The sequence below is a fragment of the Aplysia californica genome, unplaced genomic scaffold (genome assembly GCF_000002075.1).
Source record: "Aplysia californica isolate F4 #8 unplaced genomic scaffold, AplCal3.0 scaffold00068, whole genome shotgun sequence".
Classification (NCBI taxonomy): Eukaryota; Metazoa; Mollusca; class Gastropoda; order Aplysiida; family Aplysiidae; genus Aplysia; species Aplysia californica.
Window position 1 is genome coordinate 252947 of NW_004797338.1, and position 16916 is coordinate 269862.

Here is a 16916-nt window from a genome sequence, read left to right on the forward strand (position 1 = left end):
GTGTGTGTGTGTGTGTTTGTATGTGTGTGTGTGTGTGTGTGTGTGTGTGTGTGTGTGTGTGTGTGTGTGTGTTAGTGTGCTCTCGTGTATTTAAGGTGCTATTGCTAACATATAATTAGGCTGCGTAAAAAGGGCACGTACCATAAGCCGGCTCCCGGCCTTCCGAGCGCGTGGTTTCAGTAAAATGGGGGTAATTTAGATATCTGTTTCTTTGCTCTTTTGCTATAAAACACCAAATGCTGAACACTTTGAAAAAAAATCAGAATTTCTTCATTACAATAGTGTAAGTTGTTTGTATATCCGATTATTTGGAGCTAGAGAATTGCCGTGGAAAAGGAAGCCCCTCGCGGTCGGAATGCGAGGTTGGCCGGCTCAAAACTGAGACCCATGCATTCGAGTTCTTTGCAGAAAGATTGATGATGGCGAAGAACTATACAGCTTTGAGCGTGGTTTCTCGTAGTTATTATTTTTGGCCTTTGGCGTTGGGACAGAAAACCTTGGAAAAAAAAGCGTCTAAGTTTTCAAAGATCATTTTTAACACGAAATGTGTAAAATACCGTCTAAAAAAGGTACAAATAGAAAGACCAGTTCTTTTTCTATTAGAATAAAGTTATCGGCTTGGAACTATTTTGCATGAATCCTTCTGCAAAACTCCAGGGAGCACTCAGTATACTACAGTATATAGCCGATCGCTCGCGCGGGGACCAATGCGGCGACGGCCGAGAGAACACTCAGTGGTTTGTTTGTTTTTTTCAAAATTGAAATAACGACAGATCATCGTGTTTGAGACAGTAAAATACTGTTTTGTAATGACCTCAGTCTTGAAAAAAATTAGGCTTCCTTTCTTTGTTACAATTATTGTATTCTGTTAATGTAGAGATGTTTGGTGCACTTGGTACTCTTTTATGATCTGTCAAACACGGGGTTGCAGCTAGTTATCGACTTCAGCAACATTATGTTAAATTGAAACAGCTGCCATTCTCTTAAACATTGACTGAGAGGTAAAAGTATGGTACCAACATTCTCTGGAGACATCCAAGGCCTTTCATATAAAACAGATGAATTTGACATACAGCAACTTTGAAAATGTAGTATCTGGTACCTAGTATAATACTAATGATAATTTTGTTGCTTTTGACGTGAAGTCCATTCTCGTAAACATTTTGGTTCTTTCTCTGCGAATGAATAGTTTTCTACTTCTGTATGTTACCTTGTCTGCTAAATTTCAAGTCTCTATCTCAATTCTAAGACCCCCATTGCTATGGAAACTTGTTGCTCAACTTCGAAGGCCATTTTCTCCTGTTCTTGTCTCCTCACCTCGCGCAATTAAAAGTTCTGTATTTTCGTCAAATACGGTCACATTTACTTCATTCTTGTTTTACATTGTAGGGAAAATGCGATAGTTTTTAAAAAATGTTAACTCGGTTTTGAAATTTCCTTCATATGAATGATATTGACCGGCAGGGACACAAATGCCTTTTTGGATCTTTCTTTTGCGTTTTTCTTTTATAGTCTCTCGTAATTTTTTTTTAGTTGGTTGAAATAATGGTCTGCTGGGATCTTATGTCCATTTTCAAGATGTAGTCTCTCATAATCACTCCGTCTTGGTCCCCCAAAATACCTGATAGCATCACTTTTCCACTTGAAGGCTGCACCTTTGCCATCTTTAGTGTTGAAGACCAGGGCGATTTCTACTGCATTGATGCAGATTTTGACTGAGGATCATAGTAGTGGACCCGTATCTCATCCTTGGTTAGAAGTCTTTAAAAAATTTAGTTTCGTCCTTTTCATACAGAACAAGCAATTCTTGACATCAATCCACACGTTGCACTTTTTGAGGATGAGTCAACAAACTTGGGACCCATCTTGTAGAAACCTTGGTCATATCAAAGAGTCTACATAACAAGAGGGGCCACTTCTCTCTTTGAGCCAATTAAAAAAGTGTCCTCAAAATTCGGTGGCGCCCTCTTCGCAAATGCGCACCCTTTGCGAACAGAGTTATCCTACTTGAGTTTAAAAAATCAAAGTGAAACTAGCAAGTTTTTGAATAAATTTCGGAAGAACACTTTTTTAAAATGGTTACGCTGACAAAAAAACCTCTTCCGGAGGAAAGGGTGATTGTTTTCTTCGTTAATTTGACTTTAGAATGAAAGGCGAGAGGTCATTAAAATAAAATAAAAACCCACCTAAACTCCGCACTGAACGAACCCGAACTGCTGATGAACAGCAGTCGATCTGCGCATGCAAGGAGGTGCTATTCCTATTCTTCTTCTGGAAAAACGAAAGAGAGCTTCAAAACAGACTGCAGCGCCATCTGAAGCAAAGAAGTAGTATCTTTGGTCAGATTCAAATATCCTTATAAGATTCTTTCAACTGATCCCTTGCTATGCCTAGTTTCTTTGCTCAAAAGTTCCACTGTCACCCGCCTATCAGACAACACAAGTTTCTTGATTTTCAACACATTCTCTTATGTTATTGCTGTCACTGGGCGACCATCACGGTGGTCATCTTCAATATCCATAAATCCACATATGAATTTTTTACACCAAAATTTTTTCACATCATAGGATGGGCAATCAGTTCCATATATATGGCATGCATCTCCATAATAAATATCCTGCAGCTGCTTGCCTTGCAAGAATAAAAACTCCATTACTGCCCTGTGCTCAATTTTCTATATTTTTATGTTGAAACTGGAGAACAACATACCCCAATTCACTTGCAGTGTGCTGATTTTAAAACCAGTTATTGGAAATTCCCCAAAATTAATACGCATTCTCCAAAGATAATTGTTGGCTTTCACCCCAAATTTCAGCTTTCTACCTTTATTCCTTCATGGTCAGATAAAAAAAACCCACCTTTGGTATGCCCCTTGTAGTACCAGTATCACTCTCAGTCATGACAAACAGTACACAAAGGGGGTGGGGGTAGGGGGGAGGGATAAAACTACAAACAAACAAAATGTCCACACCTTGGGTTTTGTTTCATGAAAGAGTTTTATTACGTGGTATCTCATCCTTTCCGTGATCATGCGGGTCTAATCAGATATCATTATGGTAACTGTATGAGAGCAACATCCGTGATTACCAGTTACCAGTCCCTGCATCTGTCCCAATAACTGCTAGCATGCTGCCCCTTAGTTGATTTATCAAAGACATCTTTTTTTTCTCTACTCGGCTAATTGAGAATTGAAAAATAAATATTTCCAACCTCATAAGGCTCGTGATTTTTTGTTTCACTACTTTCGAATTTTTAACTCGCAAGGCCTACGTACAAACAGGAGTAGCAGATACCAAAATATGTGTACTTCAATCAAAATAAAATAATCAAAATGTGCTGGCCGCATCGGCCGAGAGAAAAACAACCAATGGACAAAAAAATGCATTAAATGGAGATCAATAACAGAAAAAATATCAAGAGGAAGATCCAAAAAAAGTTGGTAAGATGCCATCAGATAGCAGACGGGTACAACCTAGGAAACGAAAACAACTTAAACGGTAGAACAAAATGGAGTTCGTTGTTGGAGTCGTCGGAAAACACCTAGAAAGAAAGACAGAAAGAAAGAACGAAAGAAAGAAAGAAAGAGGCCTAGATCTAGTCTCAGCAAAACAAGTCCCAAGAGCCTGGACTTGCTTTTCCGCTCCAAAACAACCCCGACTTATTCTTGAAGATGTCCTGACAAACTCCATAAGAACAGGGAGACACTGCGCCCGTATGGGGCCGTACATGTTATGCTGCGGGTAAACAAGAACGAACTCTTTACAGGAGGTTTTAACCTTGACATCCAAATGAATGCTATGAACATAATATTGTAGTTACTTTGAGGCACTATCGATTTAACCGAAGATACCCATAAACGTTCCAAAGGCTTACAACAAAAAGCTACCTCAGAAAATGTCCCTGTTGTCACAGAAAACTAGACTAGTTACTTCTCACAACTCTCTGATGGGGAACTAGACAGAAAAGCAAAACGTAACGACAGACTAGGGGATGACATACTGTAGGTCGAACATGTTCGTCTGTCAGGGAATATGAAAAAACAACAAATATTTATTGAGAATTGCTGTAGACAGAGAGCACGGCTTCCAGATTAGGTTCTATATTACAGTGACACTATACATGAGGACCAACTGTCTAAGATGACCATTCACCGCGACAATGGATGGCCGTGTCGGACAAATTCGACTGCACTTTATCACTTTATGCTTGAATGCTTTATCCCATTTAACCCGGGCTGGGTCTGATACACAGAATCAAAGCAGCGCACCCCGAATTTATCAAAATGTGTTGATGCGGGCGTGAAATGTTCATAATCATTTACATCTATCTGAGCTTTTGGGTCTGACTTCGTAAAAAGTTTGAGTTTCACTAACTCATCAACTCGACTAAAAAGTAAGTTGTTAAGATCAGCCATGCAGTATTGAAAAAGACAAAGAGCAATACATTGGAATCTTTAAGGTACGCCATCACAACTGAGTATACTTGAGAGTCATTCGCCTGTTTGACATGACCAGTTGTTGTCTCTCTTGCCAGTGCCACATCGTCATTTGAAATTAAAGAAATTTTCCTTTGAGTAAAGTCCTGTGTTTGAAAAGATTGGTCACCATCAGAAATTGCCGCCAACTGCTTCTCTCCCCTCCCCCATGCCGGTTGTACACTGGCATTATGGAAGTGTCGTTTGCGACCAGCAGACAGCACAGGGCCATCATAGCATGCGTCATTTCCATCAGAGTCTGGAGTTGACTCCTTTTTCTTCTGGCGATACCGCAGGTGTAAGACAGTGGCAATGACAGTGGTACCGCTGAGAATTAACAAAGAAAACAGGTAACTGATGATAATGGGGAAATTTTCAGAGTTCTGTGGCAGCTGATTGGACACCGTGCTCAAAAACACAGACAAAGACAGCAACATTGTGATCGCAAAAGACGCCCGCTCGCCGCTGTCTTCCGGGAGAATAAACACGATAGAGGAGATAGCCGATATGAACATTATCGGGACCAAAATATTGACCACGAAAAACACTGGCTTGCGCTTTAGAATTATGTCTATCGTCAGGATGGAAAAAGACGCACCGGGGAAAAGAATTGTTGAGGGTGTGACCCGAGTGCTCACCAGGTCCCACTCTCCGTTCCGCTTGAAGTTGCCGGTCATCAATGTCGAGGGATCTGGGTGAAGCTTGACGTTTGTACCGAAGTCTTGCGTCATCATTGACATAGTGCACGTCTGACTGTCGAAAGGATAATACCGGATGTCAAGGTCACAGGAAATGGAAAAGATTGTTCCGGGAAACCACTTTGACCTACCATCAGACGAAATGTAGAGCGGAGTGTAGTCATCCTCGAACAAGTCTCGTTTGGCCACTGAGTTGGACACGAGAATCCGAGGCCTCCAAGTGTCCAGGGGCATGGGGTGAATCGACGATATCCCATTATAGTTGCTAGGGTCCCAGGTTCGAAGCTCATCCACCCACGAGAAGTTGATCCATGCGTTTAAGTCGACCTGCTGTGTGAGTTCGTCGATGTTCAGTATATTGAGAAGGAACATTTGAAAGTAAACGGTGATGGGTTCTGACTGGTTAATCACAGGCCGTATTCTGTTGTCGAACGGTTTGAGTATGTCCGCATAGAGACGAGCAGTATCGTTGTAGTTAGAAGCTAAAATCAAAGACGATGGAGAAATCAGGCCGATGTAAAAAACCAGTCTCAGGGCAACACACATTCTCGTGACGTGGACAGCTGCGATAGATTCCCTCACAAGCCTCTTGATTGCTGTTTAGGAAAAAGCAAAGGGGAAATAGAAGTAAATACATAGTGAATGACAAACTAATCTTTGTTGAACACAGGGTGACTATATCTAGATCTAGCTGTAATTTTTATTATTTTGAGAAAGGTAAAATCTGTGTGACATGTTTGTACAACAGAGACGTACAAGTAAAATTGTAAAATAGTGTCTAACTTCACGGCACACATAATATCGTCACTGTCACAAGCAATCCACTAAAGTCCAAATTTGATAATATTCGATTTATACACCCTCCCAAAGCTCTATCAAAGATGTGCCTTTCAACATCACCAAAATGCAGTTTAATGCAATGGTCAAGGCGTACAGTTTCTTGCTTTTTGTGATTCCTGATATCAACAACACAACAAAAGCTAGTTTTTTAGTATTTGGTGTAAAAAGTACACAAACAGACTTAAGTGGACTGCTCGGGACACCAACGATGTGGAGCATCCTGCCAGTAAACAACAACAACAATAGCAACAACAACAACAACAACAACATCCTACTCAAAGTATCAGCAAGCGTTGTGAGATTCCGTCTCGCCATCTATATCGAGACGGCTGTAGCTCAATTAGTGCCCCAACCTAATCAAACCACGCAGTTGTGTCCATTAACTTAATGCTGGTGATGTCATGACGATCAGTTCTGTGACGTTGGACACAGGGTTGTCTGTTTATCATCATCACTGCCTTTCTCACACTGCACAAGGGTATAGGCCCCGGACAAACACTTTCCACTTTTCTCTATCCTGGGCTAACCTCTTGATGTTATTCCAAGTCTTCCATCTTTTCTGTACTTCAAGTTCTATGATTCCTCTCCAGTTCCACCCTGATCTTTTGCCCTGTGGATTCTGTCTATGCATGGACAGAAAATCGCTTGAACTGGGACTTGTTTTTTCTTTCTTTCTTTTTTTTTTTTGGTAAGAGTTTTACAACATTTGCAAACCCAACACGGTTGTACAAATGCCGGAGATTAGAGGTGTTACACCAGAGCGACAAACATACAAGAGAAAGAGGAGAGATAAGGACGACAGATGTTTGATAGGAAAGAAGAAGCAAACCACATAAGAGCACCCGCCAACCACCCACTAGGACTTAACGATAAACAACGACCAGAAGGAAACAAGAGCCGAGAACATAGAGAATGCTTTACACCAGTGGCGGCTCGTGGTTTATAGAACTGACCGGCGGTCATTCATGTCAACTATTTTTACCTCCCCCACCCCCTTCCTTCACAACACACACACTCACACACACACACACACACACACACACACACACACACACACACACACATACACACACGCGCACACACACACACACTACACACACACACACACACACACGCACGCACACACACATGCTCTCTCGCTCTGTCTCTCTCTCTCTCTCTGTCTCTCTCTCTCTGTCCCTCTCTTTCCTTCTTTTATACCCCTACTTTCGCCATCCCCACCCCCTCCCCCACTCACACACACACACACACACCACAGTAAACATTGTAATATAATGTGAAAGAGCTAAAATATGCGGTAGCGTCAAGAAACAATATTATGAATAATGTAAGATGGAAGTTACTGAGATAAATAGAAACTCACTTGATCGGCACAGAAAAAGAAACACACTACTTGAGTCTAAGCTAGAAAACAAACTGAAAGTGAGAAGCAATAAATCGCTGGTCCTGGCCTCCAGTACATTATTTTACCCGTACTTTCTACACCCCCATACAAAATATCGACGTGCACTGAACCCGTTAAATATATGTAATAAGAACTGTCCTGTATGATGACAAAAAGTCAATTGCTACTGTACCAGTGACGCTGTCCCAAGCAGATCAAGTCTACAATCAGATGCTATACAAAGCTGGACAAAGCACACAAGTTTCCAATCATTATATCATCAAATGTACTTCATCGCACTTCTCAGTTCTCAGAACTGAACACTGAACACTGTGTTGTAACAAAGTGGGGAAGTGTGTCAAATGCTAATTATAGAAATTGGTGTCTAGCTGGGGTGAGGGTTGAAAAGGGGAGGGAAGGGAGGGGGTTTTCGGCCCAGACTCTGACAGCCGAGTGCATATCGCTCTTCGTTAAAATTTTCCTCATATATCTTCACTAGACGATTCCTTCTTTCGCCGGCCAGACTCCTAAGGGCCAGGTAAGTTATTAGTGGGGAGAAAACGATGAGTAAATGCCAAACAGGAACTATAGGTGATTAAAAAGTCAACAAACAAAAAAGAGTAGTGCCATGCTGACAATAAATGTTCTGATAGTAGTTAGAAAAAGGCTGAAGGATAAATACATGTTTTGCTGATAAAATAATACATGTGTCTGTGCTGCTCAAGACAGTCTCATTCTTAATTTTGTAAGCTACAAAGAGGCCAATCTGGCAATTAAGGGATATTTTAATCTTTCTGTGGACTGACGATGGATTTGTCCATGGGACTGACGTCATCGCTAGGCCTTAGCCAAGCCCGCCGTGTATTTGTGTGTACGTAGTACGAAGTTCCGCGACGTGACGGTTTGACGGGAGACGATTTAAAGTTACGAGCTGGCGCGATAACAAACGTGAAGGAATGAGGTTATGTCGCGACAAAACAGCAGTGAATCCCATTTGTCTATTTCAGCGCCTTCAAATCGGCAAGGTGTTTTTGAATGTTGATACATGTTTGTTTGGATTTACTTAAAACTGAATAAAAATCGTCATCAGCAATAAACCTCTAGATCTAGTCAACAGTTCAGTTGACAAAAATCTGACCGGCACCGCCGGTCTTGCCTAGTTAACAAACCGCCCCTGCTTTACACCAGGCATGGGTGAGCGAGTGTCTAAGTCGCGGGTTGGATTAAACGAATACGAATATCTTGCGGGCTATAACAGGAGGCAATTGTGTGAAATCTGTTGAAATACCTGAGCTATTAAAAGTAAGACTAAAATGAACACTATGACATCTACTACTTTACTTTATCCGTGTGAGATGTCCAAACCACCTGATTGTTTGCCTTCGAATGTAGTGTAGGACACGCGTTGTTCCAACCATTTCTCTTATCTTGTTGTTTCTGACCATGCCCCGTCTGGTTTTGTTGACAGCTCTCCTTAGACATCTCATCTCGCAGGTGGTTATCTTACTTTCCAGACTTTTGGTCAGGGTCCAAGTCTGGCACTTGTAAGTCAGGGTGGGGATGAAGATGGAGTTAATGAGCTTGGCTTTTGTCTTAATGGGGATGTTAGGATGTTTGAGGAGTGGGGCAAGCTGGTAGCTGACGCTGTTAGCCTTTTGTACTCTCGTCTCAATTTCACTGTTGAGACGTCCGTCTTCCGAAAAGATGCAACCAAGATACTTGAACTCGCTGACTTGTTTCAGCGGATTTCCGTCGATAGTAATGTTAAGGTTGCCAGGGGTTCTGCTGATTTTCATCGTCTCCGTTTTGCTTTTACTGATCTTCATGTTGAGCTTTTCACATTGTGTATTCAGCCTGTCTGTATGCTCTTGAAGTTGCTTTTCTTTCTCATATGCCAATCTTTGATCGTTCGCAAACAGCATCTCATTCAGGTCTATCGGATTGGGATTTGCTTCTTTTGTAATTTTGTCCATATATATTTTAAATAGTAGCGGTGATAACACGCACCCGTGTCTCACTGGAGGTGACACGTTGAACCAGTCAGTGAGTCTGTTTTGGGTGCTCATACTGTTGGTATAGATGGCTCTGATGTTGTCCAACAGTTGTCCCCCAATGCCGTACTCTTCAAGTGTTTGCCACAGTTTGTTTCTATCTACTCTTTCAAACACTTTTTTCCTGGTCTACAAACACAAGATTCAGTTCTTTGTTGTGTGCAATTGTCCGTACACTCAGTTGTCTAAGAGCGAAGATAGCGTCTGTGCACCTTCTCCCTTTTCTTTAGCCCATCTGCGTCTCACTCAGTAATGGTTCCACTTTGTCCTCGGTAGGTGATTCAGTCTTTCTTGCTGCCTTTCTTCTTCTAGATCGGTATCCCAACTGCACGCTGCCAGTGTTCTTGGACTTTCCTCTCTTTCCATGCTTTTTGGAATATTCTGGTCAGCCAGGTGATTGCTGTTACTCCACATGCCAGGATGGCTTCAGTTGTAATGCCATCAATGCCTGCTGCTTTGTTCCTTGGGCTATTCTTCAGTGCCGGCTGTACCTCTGATCTTAAGATGTTTGGTTCTTCTTCTTCTGTGTATCGTGGTTGAAATTGACTCTGTGTGTTTCCGTGGCTGCTTCGGAACTTAAAGAGTTCCATGAAATACTCCCGCCTTCTGTTTTTGATGCTGTCTTCTTCACTGAGTGGCTTTCCATCTTTGTCATTAACTACTGTTGCTGGGTTGCATAGTTCGTCTCGTAGTCTCAATGCTTCGACACTTTTGTAGAACTGTCGTGGCGAGTGTTTGCACAGTTCACTTAATAATTTGCCATATTCCTTCCATGACTGTTCCTTGGAATTTCTGACTATCCTCTTGTTATGGCATCTTGCAAATATGTATTTCACAAAGTCCTCATCTAGCTTTGATTTTACCCACGCCTTGTACAACTCCTTCTTTTCTTTGATGGCCTACTTTACAGTGTCATTCCACCAAGCTGTCTGCTTTATCTGCCCTCTTCCGGAATTTGTACCGCATGATTTACAGAGTGTCTCTGTCAGCGTGGTCTTGAACAATGACCATGTTTCTTCTGCTGTCATTTCTGAGCTGTCTACTTCTTTCAGCTTCTGTGTGACTTCTGTCTCCATTTCCTGTCGTGCTTCCTCCTTCTGGAGTTTTCTTAAGTTGATCTGTCTGTCTGTTTCTTTCCTCTTCCCTTTTCTTGTTCTTTCACTCCGCTGCTTTGTAAATAAGATAACTGGACGGTGGTCAGAGTCCAGGGCTGCATTTGGGATGGCTCTGGCGTCCGTGACTCTTCCCCTTTCTTCTCTTCGTGTCAAGATTAAATCTATCTGTGATGATACATTCAGATCGTTCCATCTGTACAAAGTTTGTGTCTGATTGGGTATGTGTTGGTAAAACGTGTTTGTGATCCACAGTTCGTATTCTGTACAAAGTATAGTTGTTCCCCGTTGTAGTTGCACCCTGTATTAGACATATGTCACTCAATGTTGTTTCATGAGATGATATATCATATCTATTAATTACTTTTAACTGGGCCGGTTACTATTGATATTAATTAAGAAGGACCGTTTTGCGTTAATTAAATATCAACATTCTTTATTGATCCCTGGATCAACCCGTGGGCCGTAGGCTAATTTGCCCGTGCATGGTTTACACCTTTTTTTTAAAAACTAGCTCGAGCAAACAAGTGCTGGTTATGTTACCCACAGTTTTCTCAGTACATTAAACACTATGATGAATACAATTAGCCCCTGTTCGCTCATGCTTTTATTGGAGTAACCTGTTCTCTTTGTTCTCAGGTACCCACAGTCAGTGGTTGCTCTCTCTCTCTCTCTCTCTCTCTCTCTCTCTCTCTCTCTCTCTCTCTCTCTTTGGTAAGTGTTTTACGGCGCTCGCCGCTGCAGAAGATCATATGACCGGACGGGATACATTGAGCATTTTCAGTTTGGTAGGAATTAATTTTGAATTTTCCCTGGCGGCTGAAGCCTACTCTTATCAACTTTAAGACCACAAGGGGATCTTTAGCGTGCGGAACTTGCACACGCCGGGACCTCAGAGATTGTTTTTTTCATCACCCTTATCCGAGAAGGCTAGGTGTTAGATCTTACCTACCATAAGATCATGGATGTGGCTTAAACACAACAGTAAGATGGAGCCAAGGAGTAGCAGTAGAAAGGCTGCAGAAAGAGTCAGGAGCCCAGAAGTAAGGGTAAAGGGGGGGGGGGGGGGGCGCGGCAGAAAATGGAAACAAAAGCAGGCAACAGAACATGGTAAGAGAGCAGGAAAAGATGAGAAAGGAGAACAATTTTTAGAGAACAAAATTTTCCGTTGATATAAGGATTCGAACCCCGGCCCTATTGAAAGAGGGGCAAACACCGTAACCTCTAGACCATGAGAACCCTGGGCCCCAAACAACGCAAATGACAATAAGTCCACAACATGCTCCATTCTCCAGCTCTGACGCAGCTATTTTAAGTGAATTGTCTACTTTAAAAAAGAAGAAAAACAAAACAAAAACAAAAATTATTGAGATAATTAGCTGCAACAATGGGTGCAGGCTCCTGTATTATCTTATTATTCTACAGTAGGAAGAACCCCCCCCCCCCCCCCCAACCAAAAAAAAACCTACCAAAAAAAAACACAAACGGGTACTGGCATAACTGTTCCAGGAAAATTTTGTATCAACGACGTTAAAGAAACAATGTTACACACTTACATCGTATGGTATTAATCTGTAATACCCCCCCCCACCCACCCCCACCCCCATCCATTGTTATGAAACAAGAGAAAAAGAAAAGAAAAGAAACGGCTATTCAACCCCTACTGGAAACGCAGTAGTCTCTATCTGTTACTTAATCACCTTCTTTTCACTAGCTTTAGGCAAGATTCAACCAGTTAACTCTCTGATTTAACGCTCAACAGACAGTGACAAAAGGCCTAAAGCCAACTTCAGGACCGCAACTCGTTTCCGAACATAATGCCTCGACCTGAATACCCAAAAAAGTGAGACATGAGTACACGGCAAGTTGGGTATCCCTCTGCTAATTGTTCCATACCTCAGGTAATGACTAGAGGCTTTTAATGCCTGTTTAACCAGCGCTTTGATGTCGAGGATATCTTTTGTGATGGATGCTGCTTGACAAACTGGATTTCTATTGTTTCACTCCTTCCATGAAGGACTGTTGTTCTCCTAAAAGTTTTATGGGATTAAAAAAAACCCAAATACTGTGCCCTCTGTGTTTCCCAGTCCAAACAGGTTATCGCAACTGGTGTAAATATTGGAAGATATATGAGCGCGCGTGGCACATTAAGCATTTTCATTCTGGTAAAGAATAAATTTTGAATTTTGCCCGGGCGGCCGCCGAAGCCTACTCTTACATATTTTTACGACCACCAAGGGATCTTTAATTAACGTGCACACGGGATCTTCTAGTTTTTTTTCGCCCTTATCCAAGAAGGCTAAGATAAGTGAAAGTTGCTGAAAGACAGCAGTCAAAAGGAGCCAAGGAGTCGCAGTAGAAAGGCAGTAGAAAGAGTCAGGACCCCAGAGGAATGGGGGGGGGGGGGCGTGGGTGGTGAACAGGAAATGGAGACGAAAGCAGATTACAGAACATGATTAGAGAGCAGAAGAGGTGAAAGAATAACATTTTAAAAGAAAAAACACTTTCAGTCGCTGATAAGGGGCCCATACACGTTTTTTTCGGGGGTTGGGTAAGTGTTTTACGGCGCACGCAACTGCATAAGGTCATATGAGCACGCGGGGCACACCAAACCATTTTCAATTGGAAGGAAATTTTGAATTTTGCGTGGGTGGCGGCCGAAGCCTACTCTTATCGATTTTGGACCACCAAGGGATCTTTAACGTGCGCAACTTGCACACGAGACCTAGGAGATTTTTCGCCCTTGTCCGAGAAGGCAAGGTGTAGATCTTTCCTATTAGAAGATCAGGGGTGTGGCTGAAAGACAACAGTAAGAAGGAGCCAAGGAGTAGTAGTAGAAAGGTTGCAGAAACAGTCAGGAGCACAGTAGAGAGGGCAAAGGAGGTGAGGGGGGTAGAGGAAGAAAGTGGAGACGAAAGCAGACGACAGAATGTTGCAAGAGAGAAGGAAAAAAGGTGAAAGGAAACAATTATAGAGAAGCAAATTTTGCCGTCGCTACCCGGATTCGAACCCGGGACCTTTGAATGAGAGTCACCTGCTAAATATAAAAGTTTGATCAAAATTTTTTACGGGAGCTCACACACGCATAAACAATTTGACGACTCGTCAAAAAATATCACACCTCTTCGATCCGTCTAAATTTTAATTCAAATCTTTTTTTGACATCAAAACGCCCTACACACCGTCAAATTTTGAACCAAATCAAAATTTTGACGCTCTTTTGAACGTGTATAGTCCCCTTAAGGCTTCGAACCCATGATCTACTGAATGAGAGACTCCCCCCCCTGCCCCCCCCCCCCAAAAAAAAAAACCCAACAAAAAAGCAACAACAACAACACCTGCCTGGTTAGAGCACTGTTGACAAATGTGACAACTCTCTGTATATTTGTATTGATATGATCAAAAAGTGCCCGACTCTGGTAGTGCGCGGCTTAAATGTTCTCCCGTTCATCGGTCTACGAAGATTGGGGAGCGCTGACGCCGATAAATCGAGATCTACAAAGCCTATAAATGACTTCTACAAGCCTACAGGAGCTTCACTTGTAGCTGCATTCATTCCTAACTTAACAACAAAAAAAAGAAGCCATAAAATTTTCATACAATATAACTAATAAGGAAAAAAACTGAGCAATTTTTTATAATGCAGAAGCGCTTGAAGAAAATTGTCACTTTGGTCAAAAACGTTCAAACCAACAAACTAGGCCACTAATAGAAATGGCCAGAGATCATGTTCAGAAAATCACGAGCTGCATGGTTTGAGTGATCAGAACTGGGTCCTAAGTGATGATTTGACCACTTACATCTTGTTAACAATGTACTCGTTACCAAAGGCTGTAAATGCTACTTTCACACCCCCCCCCCCTCCCTTCCGGTGAGCAAGATGCAAAAGATACCATATGGTCAATAATAATAATGTGAAAATTAGTAAACAAAGAAGGTGTCCATTTGTTCCACTAACCCTGTTTTGAACCGTGCTATAGGCTTATGCTCGTATTTGTAAAATATTGTTAAAATATCGATATCAACTGAATACCGATCTACGAAAGCCCTCAAATCAAGTCCAAGACAATGTTCCTTTTCGGCTGATCAGGGCCGAAACAAGTACGACAAGATTCGAGAGAACAGATTCTCACTTGTAAACCCCCCCCCCCCCCCCCCCCTACACTCCTTTCGTGAATCTAACCCACCTCTGGTTTCCTTCCCAAAGTTTCAAAAGTGATATTGCCACTATCAAGTTCATGATATTTTTGTATACATATATATTTTTTTTTTTTTTAATTTTTTTTTTTTTTTTTTTACGTTGTCTTTCATACGCGTGCCTCACTGGCTTTTCAGCCATTTCATTAATTATTTGTACTGAAAATGAAACACTGTATTTTACTAACAAAGCAAAAAATCTGGGAGTGTATTTTGATTCAAAATTGTCAATGGAACATCATATCAATTATTTATGTACCATTTTATTTTGTGAATTGCGTAGAATTGGTCATATGTCTATGTTTTTGAACGAACACTCGTTGAAAACGCTCGTGTCATCTTTCTTGTTTTCACGCATCGATTATTGCAATGCTTTACTAACTAACTTACCAAATACCTCTCTTCACAAGTTACAACGTTTTCAAAATCATGCTGCTAGGCTTGTACTAAAGAAAAAGAAGAGGGACCACATTACTCCCATGTTAAGAACGTTGCATTGGCTTCCCGTGTCAGCTAGAATGTCATATAAAATTGCAATATTATGTCATAAATGTGTCAATAACAAAGCTCCCTCATATCTTTGTGATCTCATCCAGATTTATGTTCCATCTAGATCACTAAGATCAGGCGACCAGTATCTTTTACGAATTCCTAGAAAAGGCGGTAAAAAATTAGCCGAAAGATCGTTCGCCCACCTTGCTCCGTCAGTTTGGAACTCTCTTCCCCAACCCTTGAGACATACAACATCTGAGTCTAAATTTTAAAAAATCTTTAAAGACACATATAATGACATCCTTTTTAAGCCAGTAGATTCATGTTCAATACAATGTTATGTAAATGTCTATGTATCCATTTATGTATTTTGTGAATTGCAGTGTATATATTATTTTATTCTCATTTCGTGACGATGTGTAATCGTGTGCGTGTGATAAGCAAGTAGATGTGTGTGTGTGTGTGTGTGTGTGTGTGTGTGTGTACGTGTGTGTGTGTGCGTGTGTGTGTGTGTGTGTGTGTGAGTGTGTGTGTGTGTGTGTGTGTGTGTGTGTGTGTGTGTGTGTGTGTGTGTTTGGCATACATGTGTGCGTGTTATGTGTTCGTGAGTGTGTATGCGTGTGTTTGTGTGTGTGTATATGTATATGTGTGTGTGTCTGTGTGTATATGAGTGTGTGTGTGTGAGTGTGTGTGAGTGTGTGTGTGTGTGTCGCGTGCATGAATATTTCTCTTACATGCATTTATATAAAGCGCATAGAGCTGTGTTTACACGGGAGTGGGCGCTATAGAAATGATCTTCGTTATCATTATTATTATTATTATTATTTTCATGTGACTTCACGTTCGGTCAGGCCAACTTCTTAGCATCCCATCCGACGTCTCTGAACTGAAGTAGCAAGACGACTGTGGCATCAACGACAATAACGGCAGCAGCATGTGACCATCACATCAAAAACAATAACGGCAGCATGTGACCATCACATCAAAGACAATAACAGCAGCATGTGACCATCACATCAAAGACAATAACGGCAGCAGCATGTGACCATCACATCAAAGACAATAACGGCAGCAGCAGCAACCAGGATAACCAGAACAATGACAGCGAAAGGCATCTCAAAAGTATCATCGGTAGTTTCAGAGATGAAAGGATTGACGAGAAGGAATAGGAGGAAGAGTAGGAGGAGGAGGCATAGGAGGAAAAGAAGACGTAGAAGGAGGCGTAAGAGGAGGCGTAGAAGAGAAAGGGGAGGATCAGGCGTAGGAGGAGGAGGAGCATGGCGACGAAGAAAAAACCCAAGGACGACGACGATGGCGAAAACGAAGACGACGACAAAATCGTCGACAACTATACCTTATATTGAAAACATCCTAAACGACTAAACAAAGTGTTCAATCCATCTCTATCCTAACATACCTTTGCTTTTTTTTCAAGTGGCTAAACTCCAGGTCAGAAAGTCACAAAAACAACACTGTTATTTCGTCACGACATGGAGTTGACTAACTACCCCGGTACCTCGCGAACTCTGCCGATGCCAGTGCCAACACGCACTTCATAAAGGCTTTTTGGTGTGGATGATGACGTCAGCTGCAACCATTCAAATGTTTCGATACCACAAGCGGGGTCTCTCTGTCCTAGAAATTAATAATTCGATTTCACCTCCAATA

General features: G+C 41.7%; 1 protein-coding gene across 1 annotated transcript; it reads right to left on the minus strand.

The window, feature by feature from the left end:
* Positions 1–2977: 2977 nt before the first annotated feature.
* On the minus strand, positions 2978–16752 carry LOC101857864 (neuronal acetylcholine receptor subunit alpha-7). Its single transcript, XM_005093698.3, has 2 exons — positions 16666–16752; positions 2978–5768 (listed from the first exon to the last, which is right to left on the minus strand). The coding sequence occupies exon 2, from the start codon at positions 5716–5718 to the stop codon at positions 4369–4371; it is 1350 nt and encodes a 449-aa protein (XP_005093755.1). The 5' UTR covers positions 5719–5768; positions 16666–16752; the 3' UTR covers positions 2978–4368.
* Between the last annotated feature and the right edge of the window lie 164 nt (positions 16753–16916).